The sequence below is a fragment of the Erithacus rubecula genome (assembly GCF_903797595.1).
Source record: "Erithacus rubecula genome assembly, chromosome: Z".
NCBI classification, from domain to species: Eukaryota; Metazoa; Chordata; class Aves; order Passeriformes; family Muscicapidae; genus Erithacus; species Erithacus rubecula.
This window is the reverse complement of record NC_136661.1, coordinates 30,361,127-30,381,045: the sequence shown is the minus strand read 5'-3', so window position 1 is coordinate 30,381,045 and position 19,919 is coordinate 30,361,127. Positions and strand designations below refer to the sequence as shown.

The window sequence follows — 19,919 nt, the reverse complement described above, 5'->3', positions numbered from 1 at the left end:
TTCATAGGCATCTATGAAGCCTTTTTGGCTGTCATTTTTCCAGGTTAAGTTGTAGTCATCCCTCCAACATGAGCAGCCCCATAGCTCTGTAGCTTCATGTACCTTTTCCCAATCAAGTGTGCTTTTTATGACATGCAGAACTAGCTGCACTGAACACTCAGGATGCAGGATACTCTATAGATTTTTGCACAGAGCGACACTGTGCTGCTTTCTGTGATGAATGAACCCAGCTGCAGGTTGGTGGTAAAACCTCTTACCACTATAGATCAAAAATTTTGCCCAGACATAAAGTAATCCCGTTGCTCAATAAGAAATTACCGCCCTAATGGCCTGTGAGTGCCAGAGCTCCTGGATGTGGTCAGGCATGCAGAGCAGCCCTTGTTGTCCCTCACCATTTGAGAACCAGCTTGTTCAGGCCCAGGAGCAGGCACAAAGCACCTAAAGCAGATTTATTTGTTTTCTGCTCCCAGCTCAGCAGTGTTCAGACCGTCGTGTTCCCCAGGGACTTTGCAGAGCACAGTGGTGTGTGCTGGTGGAGGTGCGTGCATTAAATGCACAGCTCACACGAATGACAGATTGAATAGGCAACAAATACGCTTCAAACTGAACACTCAGACTTGAAATGTCCAATTTCCACTTGGTTATTTGTGCCCACTCAGGAAATGGAAGCACCATTTTCCTGGTTTGTAGCTGATTCACAGACCACAACGGCACAGGCTGTGATGGAACATAGAACTAAGCATGAATGAGGTGTTTTGAATTAAAAAATAATTCCTCACACTGATAAAGGTCAAGAACATGATTCTGGAAAACAAATAAAGAGAGGCCTCCTCCACCTAAACAAATTACTTGGATAAATATCCAGGAAAACTTCTTATCACCAGTCGCTTGCTGTTTGCTTTCCTCTTGTGCTAAAGCTTGTACATATTAAAGTGAAAAGGATCTCATTAAACACTGCAGTGTTTCACTAACTCCACCTTTCCACCAGCTGGTATCACAAATAAAAGTTTTTAAAAAAGGATACTGGAGGATTTTCCCAGTAGCTGGTATGGCTCTACCTGCAGCACACATACCCTGTGTCTACACAAATTGACTTGAGCTCAGCTAACTCATTGCAGTGGCCTTGGCAGTGTTGTGTTTGAGCCCACTGGGGAGCACTTCCCAGCACTTCCCAATTCTCACCCCAGACCTGCAGCCTCTCCTGGTGGCAGTTTGGATGTGGCCACCCTGAGCTGGAGGGGGCCAGTGCTGTGGTGTGGCTGCAGCTCCCCAGTGGAGAGCTGGAATGGTCCCAGGCACAGTTAATTTGCTCACACAGAGCAGCACAGAAGGAATGACGTGTTGGTGTGGCAAACAAACACACAGTTTTTCTAACATATGACGTGCAGCTTGTCAACACCTTGAAGGAACCTGCGTAAGCGACCAAATATCAGCTCTACAGTTATCACAGGAGAGGCAAAGGGAAGGAGCAGTCTCACAGGCCTCAGTTTTAGCCTTCTGGACACCAAAATCCCCTGAGAATGGCAAAACCCACAGCACAGGCTACACAGTGAGCTGTGGTTTGAATTTCCAAATGGACTGATAGCATTACTTTTTACCCCCACAGAGCTGTGCTTCCATGAGCTGCCCACACATCTCCCAGCTGGGCTCTGTCCTCCAGTTTTTGGTGGTGCTTCTCCAGGACCCAGGTCTTGCACTGTTTGCTTCTGAGATACTTTAGCACAGTTATTTATGCTGGTGAAGAAGTGCACTAAGAAAACTCATGAAGATAGGTGCTTTCCCTTACTCCAGGAAATGGGAACAGACTTTCTCTCAAAATTTTGTGTGCCTTCAAGCCACCTCCCCTTTCAATCTTTTGCTGACCTTGCGCTGAAATGGAAGGTGCAATCCTCACAATCCTGGAATGGTTTGGGTTGGAAGGGCTCTTAAAGCTCATCCAGTTCCACCCCCACATTTTTTTACACCAGCTCAGGTTTCTCCAAGCCACATCAAACCTGACCTGGTGAGTCATGAACAAGTTATTTGAAGCAGACATCATATCTGAGAATTTACTGCTTTTGAGATTGATCACACTGATTAATAAATACCTTGATGATTATAAAAAAGGTATCTCTGCCAGGAAGGGTTTCTTCAAGGTGTTAATGTAAAGATCAGCAAGTTTTTTCTGAGCTTTGTATGGCAAACAGAATAATGCCCTGCTTATTAACAACAAACAAAAATATCACTACACCTATTTTTTGTACTACTGACCAAGTAAATTCTTGTGCCTTTTAGAGTTCAGATTTCCTTGGGGTTATTTTTATTATTCCATAATTTTCAGGCAGTGTAAAACCTTGAGGCAGCTGTGCCAAAGGTTTGGTATAAATTTCACAGTGTACACTAAACAGCTCCTTCTCAGAAAACCTGTGTTTTTCCAGACTGTATCATCGAGGAATTAACAAAAACAAGGTGAAGTATTTTCTCTGACCTTCTTTGATAAAAAATTTCACGCTGCTGGCTTTTAAAGCAGAATCTCTCTGCTAAGTAAAGCTCTTGGGAAAGCTCCTGTAGGATATACCACTGTTTCCCTATCATCTCCTGTAGCTTTTCTTTCCTCCAGGATGTTTGTCCATGGAGTTTATGCCCAGATGAGCATGGCAGGGGGTTGGAACAAGATGGGCTTTCAGGTCCCTTCCAACTCATATAGTTCTGTTACTGTACATTTTTAAATGCATTTTGACACTTTTACCCAACTCCCTTGGATTATTCAGTACAAATTTGAGAGGACCTTTTTTTTCTTTTTTTTCATTACAGTAACATTATCCTTGATACATGCCCTCATATATGAAATTTTTGATCTCCAAAGTGATAGCCAAGTATTCAGTCATAAGTCTCAGAGCATGTAAAAAGCCTGAGTGGTGCTGAGCAGCTCTGTCCTGGAATACAGCTCACATCCTTGCAACTTGTGGTGTGTGCCTCTGTGGCCTCACACACATTTGGCATCCTGCCCTGGTCTCACTGGGATTGTTGTTATCTGTGCTGGCAGTTTTCAGTGGAGGAACTGCACCCAAGCCACGTGAGATAAGGTGTTTCTGCAGAAAAGAGCTGCCTCCTCTTCCTCCAGCACCACAGCTCCCCACACAAGCTTCCCCAGAAAACCGAGTCTGGGGTGAGGTGACACCAGGATAAAAAGGAAAACAGGAATATGTATTCACATATTAAATTTTTTAAAAATAAAACTATCCACCTTCATAAATATTGAGAGCATCCATTGCTTTTTTTCCTTATTGTCTCTGAAAGTTCAGTAAAAGTGAATTTCTATTCACAAGAGAAGAACACATCCCAACCTTTTCCACCACATCTTCACAATGGGCATGCACAAGGCATGTAGATCCACAGTGTAGCTGGTGGTGGATCCACTTGTGGATCTACACGTGGATCTAGGTCAGTGGGTTTCAAGAGTCAGGTCTGCTGTGTTTTAGCAGCTTTTTCTTTGGCAACACAGTCTGGATACCAGAGAATTCAGCAGAAATTCCCGTTAACTTCAGTGACCTTTGGATCAGACTCAAAAATCACAGATTCCACAAAGCAATCACAGCTTTGATTTGAGCTCTCCCTTTGTTTGATAAAGAAGGAAGGTGCTGGCACCTGCCTGAATACAGAGTCCTCCTTGCTCAGGAACTCTTTTGTGGCATGTTCAGGCTTAAAGCCAAACACAAGTGCAGTGATTTCCTGCAGGAGGGAGAAAAGGTTCATACAGACCAAGTGTCCTCCTCCATGGGTGACAAAGAATGGAGAGTGGATGGGTGGCTTAAACAGAAGAAATACCTGCATATGTCTGCAGGGCTGCTCTTTGCTGTCCATGTCTCTGTAAAATCTATTTATTGTAGTTAATTTGTTGTTTTCTTGAGCCACAGAGGAAAATTCACAGTTGTGGTCATTCTCTAGATTGTGGATGCCTTCCAAAGATGTGAAACCCTTCCAAAAAATCTCCGGGGGACTCGGAGATGTTCTTGGGTCCTGTTGGTTATTGTGACATAAGAGAAGCTGGAATTGTTGTGCCCCTATTTATCTAGGCACAGCAGAAAAAACCTGTCAACTTCTATTGTTTTCAAATACCAGCCAATGTGGATTTTATTAATGTTTTCTTTATGCCTGCATTAACGAAGAAAGGGTCTCCACCCTGGAGCACCACTCCTTCTCTGACCACAGAGCACAGGCAGCCTTTCATGAGATAACTCATGCAGCTCCCAGCTCAGCCCCAGTCTGGCAGAGGAAACTGGGGCTTCTGCAGAGCAAAATAAGGTCCAGAGCTGTGCAGATTGAGCTCCCCAACAAAGGCAGAGAAGGAGCAGGTGCTTTGGGGATACAGTCGTGTTGTCCTCCTGCCCGCGGTGCATCAAAGCCAAGCTGCAAGAAACACCAAAATGAAGCACTTTTGAAGCCCTGAACCGGCCATCTCCATCTGACAGCTCAACAAAGCTCCTTAAACTCCTGCCTGGCTCCTTCCAGTGCAGAGAGCCAGGTCAGACCATGCTACACCCAGCCCAGCTCAGGGCTGGGCTCAGACTTGTCACAGCTGGTGGGCTTCCCTTGCCTGGAGAGCACCCAAACCTGCACCCAAGCCTCCTGGAGAAAAGTCAAAGGCACCCCTCCTGGGACACAGCATGTTTCTGCAGCAAGTCCTGGTCACCAGCTACAGAGATAGTTTTTCTGTAGGAGTTCATGCACATCAGAGGGGGTCCTGTGCCCCATGGGAGCCCTGAGAGGCTCCTGGGTGGAGTCCAGCTGTGCTCCACCAGAAAGACTCTGGAAATAATTGCTTATCCAAAGGATGGTGAGTAAAGCCTCTGTTTGAACCACCTCCACACTTTATTGATTGTGTACACACGGAAGAGATTGCCCTGCCCTATAAAAACCACGGAGAGAAGGAAGCAATCGACAGAGGCAAATGAAGTGAGCAATTAGTCTGAAACCCTTCAGACCAGCTTTACTTTCAGGCAAGATTTGAGTAGTATGATGCTGACACAAGGATCTTCAGCAGTCACAAGGTAATTCCAATTTTGTAATCTAATTCTGCTTTATGCTTTAATTTACATGGCACATTTTCTTGATTTCTTTTTAAGCACAAGGGTGACACCGAGGTTTTCTTTAGGAAATCTTACAGATGGGACAGAAAGATTTGGTGTCTTGAGGGGTTGGAGGACTTTCTAGGAAGCAAGTTGATTTTCCATTCTCAGTAACACTCAGCAGAAGGAGAATTTCTTCAGGGAAGATTCCACATGACATCCTGGAGCAGATTCTGGGCTGACAATTCCTTTTATTCCTTGCACTGTTGGACAAGAGGCAACGCCTGGACAGTTTACTTAGCTACCACTTCTGGATGGAGGCAGTAAAAGAAAAGGCTCTGTGTCCTGGGGCAAATTGGCCAGGATTAGATAAAATCATCTGCTAGATATGTTGTTGGTGTTGTTGGGTTGTTTGTCCATGTCAAAATTCCATCCCTGGCAGTGTCCAAGGCCAGGTTGGACACTGGAGCTTGGAGCAACCTGGGATAGTGGAAGGTGTCCCTGCCCATGGCAGGGGGTGGCACTGGGTGGGCTTTAAGGTCCCTTCAAACACAAACCATTCTGGGATTCTGTGATTCTATAAAGATTAGATGCAATGGATAAACATTAAATCAAACTCAAGACAGTGGAAGATCATTGCCTTAACAGAAGCATTCAAGTTTTTTGTGCTGGATTAACTTCTATGTTTGGGACCTGCCCCTTAACACATCTTGCTCTAATCTCCAATTAGAGGTAATTCACATTGGAGACAGTGAAATACTTAGGTGTAATAAAGGAATCTAAACTAAATGTGCTGGTTTTGAGCATTTAACTGGGATCTGATTGTCTCTTTGCTTGATTTTTCAGGATGGCCCATGCTGGTGGTGAAGATTTGTACAACTCTGCAATTTTCCAGGAAGAAGGTGTTTTACTCACCTGTTTGTTTCCATCAGCATTTTAAATCACTTGTGCAGTGTTTGTTTATATGGTGACACAGCTGAGGATGTTAGCAAGTCTGCCAGGTTATAGATACAAGGTGTTTAGTGGGCTTGAAAGGAGTGGATGAATCAGATGTGGTAGACAAGCTTCAGTTGGGGTTTAGGGTTGAATGAATGGTGGAACTAAAAGGAGGGGTGGCAGCAGAAAAGAGTGGGAGCTTTGGAGGCAGGGAGGTAAGCCAGTCTTTATTATTTTAGAAGAGTAAAGAAGGATGGAAACAGATTGAAAGGGGTGGAAGTGGATGGAAAGTGCTGGCTAGACAGGAGTAAGATTCAGGATTCTGCTTTGCTATAAATAGGTGGATAATATGCAAAATGACTTTGTGGTCTAACAGTGCAGGACAGACTTTCCCACCCTGAGATCCACAGGGCTGAATTTCAGTCTCAGTCCTGAAAAGCAGTTTTGCTTTGTTCTTTGGTAGATAAAGACACAAAAGTTATTTAACTGAGCTGTGAGATTTTTGAAGAAAAAATAGCTTCAGAAACACTCTTCTAACACAGAACTGGTCACCCCCTTCCACTCATGGTTTGAGCAGAAGGACTATCAGTATTTTCAGCCTGTAGCAACCTGTAATTTCACAAAAGGCTGTGTTTCCTGAAGCTGCTTGATGGCAAAACTCACCTGTGATTTCCCTCCAAGGTTCACCACCCTCCACCTATGCCATTGTCATGGTGTCTCTCAGTGGAAGCCTCCTGCTGCTGGTTGCCATCAGCATGGCCATAAGTGTTCTCAGGAGGTGAGTGTCAGGGGAGAGAAACCAGGGTTGCCATGGGAATGTGTGCAGGGATGAATTCCTGCTCCAGAGTGACCAGGCAGCTCATGGGAACAGCCTGCCATGCCCTAGTGGGGCTTCTTGGGCTCTTCCCAGGCTCCTCCATCAGCCCAGAGCTGGATGGGATAATGGTGGCTGGAGAATCACTGGGGTGGGTGCTTGAGTAATAGCAATTTAGGGCAATAACCTTTGAGTTTGTTTTATATCTGGTCCAAATCCTTCTCCCCATCTTCAGATTTTTTTAATATGTGTCTCTCTATATCTGTATCTATATCTATATATCTATATCTATATCTATATCTATATCTATATTTATTTATTTATATATATTTAATCTATATCTATATAGATATATATTTATTTATATATTTTTATCTATATCTGTATCTGTATCTATATCTATCTATATAGTCTGTATCTATAGCTATAGGTATATATATATCTGTATCTATATCTGTATCTGCATATAGAGATACATAGATATATAGATAAAATGATATGTATTAAAATTTTATAGAGGAAAACTAGCACACCTAAGCCCCTCAATAATGCCAATGTTTTCATTGTTCTCAATGATCTGAAGTCACAAAAAGAGGAACTTTTCGTGTGGTGCCTATTTCTGTAAAGAGAAGGTAAATTATATGTTTTGAGGGGTCTCTTCAGTTTTAGTTTGAATGCATCTAGCCAAATGAAGCAGGGTGATGAGGTCACAGGATGTGGTTTTTTAAAAGGCAGAAGATAAGGGGGAAAGGAATTTGTTTCCTTCATGATTAATTGAATCACTAAATCTGCTCTACCCCAGCTATCAGTTCTCTACTGCCATAAATTACATTCTGTCATTAGTTAACTTGACTTCAGGATACCAACAGCTCCTCATGCTGATCAGACACCCATTTATTTGTCTTTTCTTTTATTTCTGTTGTGCCAGGCACTGCACATCAAATTATTCCTCCAAAAACCTCAGAACACCTGTGGTGGTGGAAAAAGTTACTGTGGCAAACTGCAGCTCTGACAAGATTTCAACAGTGGATTTAACCGGCCCAATATGCATAAATTACATTTCCTACAAACAAAATGTGTGCCCAGCCAGAGTTTGCCATCTCTGAAGAGACATTTTCCATTTCTGATGCTTCTCCTTTGACAACACCCCCTAATCCATTGCCAGAGCAATGACAGCCCACAGCTTCTTCCATTTGCAGTTTTCTTGTGGAGAGAAAAGGGGATAAAGGACTCAGGGGATGTGTGCTAGTGGGTGGATGGACTGACATGTTGCATTTCATTTTCTCCACCAAAGTGCTGGACTGTGAACTCATACCACAAAAGTATTAGCAGAGACAGGAAAACGTATTTTTTAATGGAAGTGGAGAAATAGCATAGATACACATACCTTTTCTCTGTGATGTGTTGTGTTAAAAATTTACTGCAGAGATTTATGTATTTTTCATATTGCCTCTTTTCTGCAGGGTGAGTCATGGGACAAAATACAGGAGGGGGAATTCTGGTTATTTTTACAAAGATTTCCTAATCCCTCTGACTCACTGAGAACCCCAGACTTTATGCTGAGCCCCAACTTTCTGCACATGGTTTCCCATTATCTGCATGACTCCAGTTTGCTAATGCTAATATTATTGGACAGGTTGCAGCCTCCAGAAACACCAGGCCTGTGATTTGGCTTTTACCCACTCACTTTTATAGCCTGGAGAAATCTGGAGAAAGAGACCATCTATTAATCTTTAAACTGAGTGCTGAGACTTCCTGGCACTGATGACCTCTGGTGTGATACCAGCTCACCTGGCTGTCCTTCTGGTTCAGGTGGTGGTTCCAAGGATCAGGCTGGGCTGGGATCTGGCTCCAAGAGGGAGCAATGGGATCCCTGGATCTGGCAGCCTGTTCCAGTTTCATGCACTTTGCTAACTAGGGAACCCCTAGGCTGCAGCCTGTGATTTTCCTCCTTCTCCAGGCTTAGATGGGGCCACTGTCCCCTGGGGAAGCTGCTGATGGCCCTATTGGGAATACTAGGGCCTCAAAACACTCCTATGCATCACAACTATCAAAAGAGAGACTTGGGGCAGGCACACAGGAAGGTGAGGCTGCCCCACACAGATTCACATTTCATAGCCCTGGGGGAAAATCTGTGCCACAAAGGTGCTCAGACTTTGGTCACCACTGCAGCTCCTTGTGTTTGTCCCCAAAAGGGCTTTTTAAGTGACTTTTCTGTTAGTGGAGATGCTAACTTGATTCCAAAGCTGTGGGCACCTGTCAGCCATCCCTGGCCCTTTGATGTTAGCTGTATTCCCACTCAGAATATTTCTACTGGCACCATTTTCCCTGGTCCAATGGACACATATCCCTGGTGGCCAACACAACTCTGTGCCTGTAGGAGTTTGTGTCCCTTGGGTCTCCCTCCCTCTTTCCACAGTGCAGTGAGCTGCTCCTGCCTGTCCTCTGCTGTAGCACCAGCCTCAGACACTCTTCTCTTTGCACTCCTTAATACCCCTGCCTTTCTTCATGCTGCTCACTGCACAGAGCCTAAATCCCCCACCTTTCAAAATTCATGGAGCTGTTTCCCCATCCTCTAAATCCCTCCCTAAGACTCTCTGCTGCCTCCATGCCTAAAAATCTTGCCTGTCTGTCAGCAGTGAGGCAGGGCTAGGCATAGGCTTTTAATTCCCTGAAAAATCCATTTGTTTCCTTGCTGCCCCACTCCCCACATTGCCCTGCTTTTGATATCCACTGTCTTCCAGCTGAGACGTGGATTGGAAAATTCCTATGCCTGCCTCTGAAAAAATATCTGCATGGCACTGAACATGACAGGGTTCTGGGCTGGTGTATTCCAGTGTAAATGGAACAGAACACAAAAAGTGCCAATCATAATAGAACAATGTCATGTCACAGAGATGATCTTCGAGCTCCCTTCCAGCTCAAGCCATTCCCTGATCCTTTGACCATTCTGTACTCTTGGTGGTAGCAAGATGAACAGCAGCATGTGTGTGTCTCTGTTTCTGTGTTTATGAGACAGAGAGTACCAGGCAACAAATTACATTTAAAGGCTGTTATGGTTACAGAGTCAAGTAACTTAGGAAAACAGCATAGATAAATTTAGGTGTAAATCCAAAATTGTGTATGGTTTTTCATTTAGTTCCTCAATCCCAGGGCAATCCTTTTTGTGTATGAAGCCTTATTAATGTCCTCTCAAATCTCAGGAAGGCTGTCAGGCTGTGTTTTTGGAGGGATGGCTGTTCACTTCTCAAATAAGCAAGGGCAGAGGTGACCCATGAGTCATGGATAAGGCAAGGATCTTTCCTGTGCACAGCTTCTGACAGGTAAGGACCAGGCACACATCCTCCCAAAGGCACAAAATCTTATTGCATTCCCAGCTTTGGTGATTAAAAAAAAAAAAAAAGTCCATCTGGTCATTAAACCAGTCACTCAATTTGTGCTTACCAGGGATGTGCTACATCAGTGGGATGCACCATTAACTTTACAGCTCTTCAACAGTGCTATAGGTGTGATGAGTAAGGGATGCTTTAGTCTAACTGTGAAATTCAGCTATTGGATTTATTTATAGCACCTTGCTGAGACATAGAACCTAGGTGAATTTTTTTTTCACACACACAAAAGTTTTTCAGTTAATGAAGTTACTTGTGATAGGGGTCAGTAAAAAAGCTGCCACCAACAAAATGCATTTCTTCATGTCCAGCTTGGGATCATTGGGCTCAATTTCCAGAGTTTTCTGTGTCACCAAAGTTTTCTCCCTGATATGTGTATATCTGGGTATGTACAATGTCTAAAGAAGGAAATGGTTAAAGCTAGTTCAGAAAATAAAGTCAGAAGATGGTGGTGGCAAGCGAGGTGAAGGGTATAGAGGCTGAAGTCATAATAGGTGTTCCCTTGTCCTGGTATTTTCTCATCAGGATTAAACTCAGTTAACCCCAAAATCTCCCACGCAACAAGTTTGGTTCTCATTAAGCGTAGGGGTCAGTGAGACCCAGGGAGATGTGCTCTGAAAATACTGAACGAGAAACTGAATGTAAAAACACACCAGTGCCTTCATAATACCTCACCAGCCTGAAGTTTAATCCTTTGACATCTGTAAGGTGGTTTAAAACTCTCCTTTATGGTGATTGACTGAACCCTACTGATGACACCATGGGAATTTACTGTACTGAAACACAACACCTTAATGAAGAAAAAAATAATAATAATAAAAGCCCCTTTCCTTCTAATGCAAGCAACTTTATCTGGTTTTCCCTTCAACCACGTAATGTGATTCAGAGATAAGACTCCTGTGGTTGCTAAGTTGCCATGATGGATTTCACTAAGGGGAAAATCATGTCAAGTTCATGGCAGCTTGATGGCAGCTACTCTTTGGAAATACATCTTAATTATGGGTAAAAATACTAAGCCATAACTTGTACACTTATTGCAAAAAACCTTGGGGTTTTTTTCAGGGCCATAACTCTAAGCATTAGCTCTTCACTGAGATTAGCATGTATTTATTTATAGGTTGGATACTGTAAGGAGGTAGCCCAGGAAATGCTGCTTGATAATGGTGGTTATTAGATATCTATGTTAGTGACCCCCATATTCATCTGTATTTAATTATAGAATCACTGTCAGAATACCCTAAGTTTTATCTGAGTACAAAAGACCATGATATGTCACCACTCAGAACTTCTTAAAAATTAGTAGTTACCTTCCAGATGAAATTTTTCTGGTCAATATTGACTTTCTCTGCCTGTATGGAGTTTGGTAAAATCAAAATAAACTTTTTTTTGCTGTTGTTGTTGTTGCTATTTACAGAAGGAAAAAGATTATTTGCATTATAAACTCCCCCCAGATTTTTTTGAGATGAGTGGCCCTGGGCAACTAGAAATAATGGCTCCATTTTAAATTGTTAAAATGGTGGGTTTTAGGAGTTTTGCAGTCATAGTAAATTTAAAAACCTAGATGAGAAATAAAGAAGCTGTGTTGGAACTCCTGAGTCTGCAAGTGTGAGTTCACATGTGCCACTACACTTGAATGTTCCCACTAACTGCTGACTTACAAAGTTAATCATACACATAAGAGTTTTCAGAACCAAAGCCAGCATTTGGGAAAAACAATAAGTTTTCACGTAAGTAAACACTTCAGAACAGACTCCAGAAATATTGAACTCACTGGAACTGCAATAGATGTTTTAGTCACTACCCTGGATTGAGACTGTATTCCTTTTTGAGGCTGAAATGACAAATGCTTTTGACCAGATGACAGAACTCTGATGAATTCACTTGATTCTCTATCTCCCTTAGATAATAGCAGTAATTTTGGTAGTAAATTACAAAGGAAATATGTTGTGGATCCAATGGCAGGACACTTTATATTTATTCCAGTATTGAAACTGTAATGTTATTTAATAGTAATGATTGTTAAGATGCACAGTATTGTGACACTGGCTGTAAAGTGGGTGTTTTGAAAAAGAAAGATGAACACAATAAGAAGCTGAGGTGTGGGTTTCTTCACAGCTGATTCACGAGGTGTCTGAGCATCTATTGATTACACCCTCCTGACACTTAATTAATTGAAGTATCAGATCATCACTTGCTGCTGAGGGGATCTTCACACAGAGCATGGGAGCATAATATTGATAAGTGGTGAATAATTTGTCCAGACTGTCCCAGAAATCTGTGGCAGGGCAGGGGATTGAGTGGGGTCTCTCCAGTCCACAACCCTGAACACAAAATTATCACCTCTATTGCAGGGGATAATAACCATCACCATTATGCAAATCATTGTGCCCTGATTGAGTAATAAAAGCTACCAACCATCCGGAGTTAAGGGGCTTGTGTACTGTGTGATTACTGGGAAATAAAACCAGGGGATTATGCAAATCACCCCCTTCAGCCAATCGGACTCAAAGAGGTAAAGGGAAAAAAACCAATATTTTTGCATCAATAACTACACTGGGATAACTGTGTAACTACAATACAGGGATAACTGTATAACTACAGTAGCTATAACAGGGATACAGTATCCCTGAGTTCCAATTGTGATTATTTTGTTATTAGACTGCAGAGTTGCGCAGAAGCCTTTACAAAACCAGTACAAAAGATAAAATTGTTTTCTTTTGGATTCTGCTTTGGATTCTGCAGCATTACATGCTGGACAAAGAGCACCTGGGATCTGGGCTGACATGCTGTTAGAAACCTCAGTTAGGATAGAAGGAAAACTACTGTATTGAGGAAACACACGGCAAAACCGCGATGTCCTCAAGACTCAATGTAGGCATAAACGCAAGTATTTTTTTTCACCAGATATGCAGTGTTTATGTTTTTTTATTAACTCTACTAGCACAGGGGTGTTGGTGACACATGGCCACGGGGGCTGCCCCACGCCGAGCGGGGTCTCCCTGCCAGCTCCCACCACGTTACCAACAGAGGAGGATGAGGATGAGCCTTGCTCCAGCTCCGAATCCAAAGGGCACTTGCTACGAGGAGAGCAGAGCTTCTTCCCACGTCACAGCCTGCGCTGTGAGGTCCATGGGGCCCCGAGAGATCCACGGACCTGAGAAATCCACGGGGCTCCGAGGGACCCACGGACCTGAGAAAACCACGGGGCTCCAAGAGATCCATGGACCCGAGGGATCCATGGATCCAATGGACCCAAGGGGATCCTAGGAGCCCATGGGGATCCCACGGATCCATGGACCCGAGGGACCCACAGGGCTCCACGGGTTCCATGGGCTCGAGGGATCCACGGACTCAACGAGCCCAAGAGGCTCTGACGGATCAATGGACCCAAGGGATCCAAAGGTCTCTGAACGACCAGCGGACCCGAGGAATCCACGGGGTTCCAAGGGATCCACTGACCGAAGGCATTCACAGATCCAACGGACCCAAGGGGCTCTGACTGAACCACGGGGCTCTGAGGGATCCATGAACCCGAGGGATCCATGGACCCGACAGAACCAAGGAGCTCCGAGGGACCCACGGGGTTCTGAGGGATCCACGGGCTCGAGGGCTCCACGGGGCTCCAAAAGATCCACGGGCGCGAGGGATCCGCGGATCCAATGGACCCAAAGGGCTCCATTGGACCCACAGTGCTCCGAGGGACCCACGCAGCCGAGGGATCCACAGTCATCCAAGTGATCCATTGACCAGAGGGATCCATAGGTCCAACGGACACAAGAGGCTCCAGGGAATCCCAGGGGCACCGGAGATTCACGGGGCTCTGCGAGATCCACGGGCTCGAGGGATCCACAGGGTTCCGCCGGACCCGAGGGGCTCCGCGGGGTTCGGGGTCCCGAGGGATCCGCGGGCGAATCCAGCGCCGAGCGCGGCTGCCGCCAGCCGGAGGCCACGCCCCCCAGACCACGGCCCCTGGTAGCCCCGCCCCGCGGGCTCTGCCAGCCACGCCCCCACAAAAACCACCCCTGAAAGGGACGGGCGCGCCAAGACACGCCCCTACTCGCCCCGCCCCATAGGACCACGCCCACTCAGTGTGCAGCCAATGCGCTGTCGTATCGGAGGGGCCACGCCCCTCTAGCCCCGCCCCCGCCGCTCAGCGAGGCTCCGCCCCCTCCCGACCCGTGAGGGGAGGCTCCGCCCCCAGCCCCGCCACGTCTCTCTCGGGCGCCGCTCCCGCTCCTGCTCCCGGTGCGGCTCCCGGTGCCGCCCCGCTCCGCCCCGCCGGGCCATGGCGTTCACGCTCTACTCGCTGCTGCAGGCCTCGCTCCTCATCGTCAATGCCGTGGCCGTGCTGCATGAGGAGCGCTTCCTCCGCCACGGTGAGCTGGGAGGGCCGCCCGGCCTGAGGTGGGGTGGACGCGGCCCCCGCCGCCGCTCCCTGCCGGTGGGAGCAGCAACACGCGGGGGAGGGGTTTGGGATTCGCGGTGGGTTTGGGGATGAATTCCCAGCCGCTTCTGTCGTACCTTTGTCTCTCCGTCTTCCCCCTCCATAATTGCCCTTTTTTCCTGTCCATTTTTAACTGCTTCATGCCCCTTCGTGCCGCGCCTCCGAGTGTTTGGTGTCGTGCAAAGGCTTTTTTTCCTTGTCGAGCCTGGGTCTGGACGAGATGGCGCCTCTCGGTCCATGGGATTCCCAGGGCTGAGCATCCTTACCCTTCAAAAGAAGCCAAAACCCTGCAAAACAGACAAAATTCACCGACAAAGACCTGCAAAGCCGTGGAAAAAAAAAAAATAAATCCACGGTTTCCTAGTTCATTGATGTGGAGAATCCTGACTTCTCCACGTCAGGCTGAACCAGGATTTTTTGGCAGGAGTGCAGAAGGGCATCCCTTTTTCCTGCTCCACGGTTGGATTTGCTTCAAGGGATCTTCTCAGTTTGAGTTTGGGCTTTTCTTTTGCTCTCCTGACGAGCAGCTGGAATTAAAGAAAGGGAGGTGTGGGGACCAGTGGGATGGGTGAAGCCACTCGTGAGACATGGGACTATAGCTCATCCCAGTGGGAAGCTGCAGCTGTCAATGAATCCAATTAATTGTGAGGGAGAGGACTCACCCACCACCCTCAGTTTGGTGTCAGGGAGACGAGACAGAACAAAAATCACCCAAAAGTGGTCGGTGGAGAAAGAAACACACACCTTGGGCAGGGGAGTTCAGGGTATTGAGAGCTGCTCCCCAAAATGGTAAGGGCTGCAACCAGCACGTCTTGGAAATCCCTGGACACATCCCACATCCCATCATGCTGTGTCTGGGTGTTGCAGAACTTCAGGACTTCTGTTACGCTCAGAAAAGTTCCCTTTTTTTTTTTTTTTTTTTTTTCCTCAAAAGTTCTAATGTTTCTTTACAGCAGTTGGAAAAATCATCACCTGGATTTTGGAATTTGTGCTGTCCATTTTTTCCCTTGTGTGGCCCCTTTCTCAGTGCTGAAGCATCCTAACTTCACACCCAGCAATTATTTGCTCTTTTATTTTCAGGACTATGAACAGGTTGCAGTTGGTTTATTTTGACAACTTTTTTTTTTTTTTTTTTAAAGCCCAGATGATCTTACTGTTGCTCTGGGCATGCAGGGAACGGTGGTGAATCAAAAAGTTGAGGGTTTTCTTTATAGAAACATGGATTCATCATCACTTAATGTGAAGTTTAACAGCTTTCAGCCTAGTGTATTAAAATATGCTCGTGAAATAAGGCTAATTGGGCTGCCTGTGTTAGTGTAAACTACACTCAGGATAGGTTGCTCGTTAAAATTGCAGCGTTTGTTGTGTGGTTTGGGGTTTTTTTTGCTAACGTGTGTGTCTGTTTTTATGTGACCCAGTTGGCTGGGGAAGCGATCAAGGGATTGGAGGATTTGGAGAGGAACCAGGAATTAAAGCACAGCTGACAAACCTCATTCGATCAATACGAACCGTTATGAGAGGTGAGGGCACAATATTTTATATTATTATTATTATGATTACTATTATTACTGCAATCTCAAATGTCTTGTTTCTGCATTAATCTATTCTTCCTCTGGGCCTGGACTTATTGTAAGAGGGTCCAGGCCTCACCTAAAGTGCCCTGATTCTGGTGAAACTGCAAAAACATTCCCTGACTCTGGCTGGTGTTTCTCCTGCTGAGCTTTTGCCTTCCCTTTGGAGTTTGGTAGCTGGGAGGAAGCTTGGTGATCAACCAAAATGTGCAGTTAGTGTCAATCACCTTGTCTAAATCCAATTTTATGGGACGTACCTGTGAGGGAAATGTAATTCCTGGGTTTCTGAAAGGCAAGCCAGGCTTATGTGCCTCAGAAGATGGGGAGAAAAATACACTTATTTGTCAGTTACTGATAGTTCTTCATTATGAAGGATAGCAAAAATTTATTTTGTAGATGGTGATAGAGAGGGAGTAGCAGACCTTGTCTTGCCTACCACTGAGTAAAACCCAAAACACTTATTCTAAAGCACAGTAAAGCCAAGGGTAGAAACTGAATTTTAGATGATTTACTTTCATTCAGAGAAAGAATTATTTGTCTTAAAGTTAAAACAGAACTAAAGGCTGTGGGTTAAAGTTAAAACAGGCTGTGGAAAAATATTTCTGCTGTTGCTTTCTACTCATGTCTAGTATTCCTAGGATTTGAGCCTGGCTCTTTCCACTGGTCCCAACTTTACAGAGGAAAATTAAGTGTATTTTTAAAATTTTGGCCAATTCTGCTTTTTCTCCCAAGGTTATATGAATCACTGTCATTTTGTGATGTGGAAAGGAGTATCTTCACTATTAATTTCTCCTTTCTTTCCCCTCTGCAGTGCCATTAATAGCTCTGAACTCGATCACAATCGTTCTCCTCCTGTTGTTTGGCTGAAGACTCCTGCTAGAAATCCTTTGGATATCCAAAGAAACCAGTTGCTGACCACCACTGCTCCGATTTCCCTGGGATCCAGCACGGTTTAGCTGTCAATCTGACATTCAACTTAAAATAATAAAAGACACTGTTTTTATTTATCCCATTTCCTAATGTTCCCTTGCAGTTTCATTAAGCAGGATCACGGGATCAATGCAACAACGCTGCAAACACATTGGACTGTGACCAGTTCTGTTGCTGCCTGTTCATAGTGTTGATTAATTATTAGAGTAAATGTCATAGGATGTTGCAGTGACTGGCAATGGGATGCAGCTTTTAAATGCCTCGTTACTCAGGGATGAATTTCCTTCAGTACGCTCTCCAATTCGTTTTTAAATTGAGGACAAAAACAATGTGTTTGTTACCATTTCAGTTACTACCGTGGAACTGTTTAAGACAACATGAATTAGGCTCTGGAAACGTGTTCTAAAGAACACCTGTTATAAAGGATTGAAGTCCAACTGTGATATGGAGATAAAACCAGCTGGGTAAAGTCCTGATTCAGGTTAACATTGAAAGCTGAATTTTCCTATTTTGACTGGGGATTTTTGTGTTCAAATCAGTATTTCATAGTGATGGTAAAGTCAGTTGAAAATGGGTTCAACTGCAGTGCAAAATTTAAAAAAAAAATTCAATTAAAAATTAAGAAAAAAAAAAAGCTGTACCTAAAGCTGGGTAACTCTGTGTTAACTTTGGGGATATTAGCAATTAGCATTTGTTACTCTTCTGTCAAGGATTGTTATTATACTTTTTAAAATATGTATTAAACTTCTGCGTGGTGATTACTGTGGTCGAAGTGGGGAACCATTTGTATTCTGAGCTTTCTGGGAAACAGGGAGGGGAATACCACGGGAGATGAATACCCTGCACTTTTCAGATGCATATTTTGTGAAAAACCTGCGAGTTTGCAGCCTCTTCTGTTACTGCTTCTTCCCCCCACCTCCACCATCATTTGTTAAATTAAGTGCTTTGACAGTGCAACTGTGTGTGTGACTTTACAGTTCTGTCGCAGAGAATGCCTCTAATTGCTCTCCTGCTTGTCTTGTCTCATTAAGATTGCTGAGCTAGGTCTGAATTGGAAAAGGTGATTCTCATGTAACTTTCTAGAGAAGTTAGAATTCTTTGTCTGCTCCTCTGGTAAAATGTTTAATTTTGAAGAGGGGAAGCCAAGAGAAACCTGGCAGTTTCATTATTTTACAGCAGCTTAGTCGATAATTTCTTCTCCTGAGGTCTTGATGACTAAAGCATAGGCTGTTGTATGTGAAGAAGAATCTGTGAAACATGTACATGCATTTAATGATCTTCAGTCACAGTTTTTTGCAGAGTAAGGTACATCCAGGAGGAGAGTTTCATGTTTCCTTTTTTCTTAGTGATTTTTGTAAATAAATCCTGAATTTCCAAATTAAGCACTCTTTCCTAACTCACTCTCGCTCTGTGCACAATGGGGATATCTCAAAACTCTGCTTCATCTTGTTCCAGTTACCAGAGTTACTGCTCTTATATGAAATGTGTAAATTTTTCCTCATCCCCGTGGCACTTGGCAATATCATCACTCTGCTGTGGAGCTGTATTTTGGTTTATGTACCAAACCCAGTGAGACGTGGGAGAAGGCAGAGCACGATCTTTAAATTGTAAAATGTGTGGATCTGTTAGAAGTAATTTCTTTATGATCTTTGTGTCAGAGGTGATGAGGGTACAGCCTGGCACAGATCTGTCTTTTGTGGAAATGGGGTAATGTGCGTGTGGAACATTTTGTATTCCTATGAATTTTTGGGGGGGAAGAAAAGCGACAATTGATGTTTCTGTGGCTGTGGCACTGGGAGCAACTTGGGTTTGAGGCATGGCATGTCTGTAACTCCACTTCCACCTCTGTTGACTGTCCAAACTTAATTCCTTCTCACTGAAATAAACGCCAGTACTAAAGATTGCAAGCAGCAGCTTTAAAATAAAACGGGTGAAAAGCGATTTTCTCCTCCTTGCTGTGCTTCCAGCGGGGCCGCGGGCACAGGGGCGGGGCAGGTGCAGGGAGAAGGAGCAGCGGGAACAAAAAACTGGAGGCAAAACTGGGACGAGCTGGGTGAAAAATAGCGACTCAAAGTGGGGCAGCATCCGAGGATGGAGCAGGGAAAGGGCGAGGGAAGTGCAGGGAATGACCAGAGTGCTGCTGAGCCCTCGGGGATCCCACTGCCCTGGAACAGCTCTGCGGCTAAAACTGCAAAAAACAAACGTGCGAAATAAAGTTACTGCTTCTGTTACGCACCTTAGTTGTAGAACTGTATGTATAATAATTTTAATAATTCATGTATATGAATTGTATGTGACTCAGATTAAAATTCACATTGCAAAAGTATATAAAGAAAAATGTATAATTATAGGTATAAAGATATATTTTTATATGGATATAATAAGTGGCTTAGTCACCATGGACTTACTACGGATGTACTTTAGAACATTTAATTGCAGACATATAATGGAAATAATTTCTTTCCAATATCCAATATATATTTAAGTATAAATATATACTAGTTACTATGGGTATAATATATCCATACATGGATATGATAATGTATTTTGTATATAATGTATATATAAAAATATATCGATATATAGATACATTACTATATATAGTATCCATAAAGGGCATAATTTGCCTATAATATACAGAATATTGATACATTGGTGATAAATGGTTTATGGATATCCATAATGTATGGCTACAGATATAAACATGTCCATATAGGATATAAGGGATATAATTTACATTATTTATGATCATATCCACATAGGATATTATTATAAACTGTATACATA

At 44.1% G+C, this 19,919-nt stretch overlaps 1 protein-coding gene across 1 annotated transcript; it reads left to right on the top strand.

Moving 5' to 3' along the window:
- Positions 1 to 14,360: 14,360 nt before the first annotated feature.
- On the top strand, positions 14,361 to 17,898 carry IER3IP1 (immediate early response 3 interacting protein 1). The gene is made up of 3 exons (XM_079330382.1): positions 14,361 to 14,563; positions 16,050 to 16,151; positions 17,014 to 17,898. Exons 1-3 carry the CDS (start codon positions 14,473 to 14,475, stop codon positions 17,067 to 17,069), a joined length of 249 nt encoding a protein of 82 aa, XP_079186508.1. The 5' UTR covers positions 14,361 to 14,472; the 3' UTR covers positions 17,070 to 17,898.
- The last annotated feature ends 2,021 nt before the right edge of the window (positions 17,899 to 19,919 follow it).

What these genes read in the sequence shown, in the direction of transcription:
- IER3IP1 (XM_079330382.1), top strand. Translation starts at nt 14,473, where the DNA reads ATGGCGTTCACGCTCTACTCGCTGCTGCAGGCCTCGCTCCTCATCGTC. An exon ending in GGAGCGCTTCCTCCGCCACG is followed by an intron (nt 14,564 to 16,049) that starts GTGAGCTGGGAG and finishes TATGTGACCCAG; the next exon opens with TTGGCTGGGGAAGCGATCAA. An exon ending in AATACGAACCGTTATGAGAG is followed by an intron (nt 16,152 to 17,013) that starts GTGAGGGCACAA and finishes TCCCCTCTGCAG; the next exon opens with TGCCATTAATAGCTCTGAAC.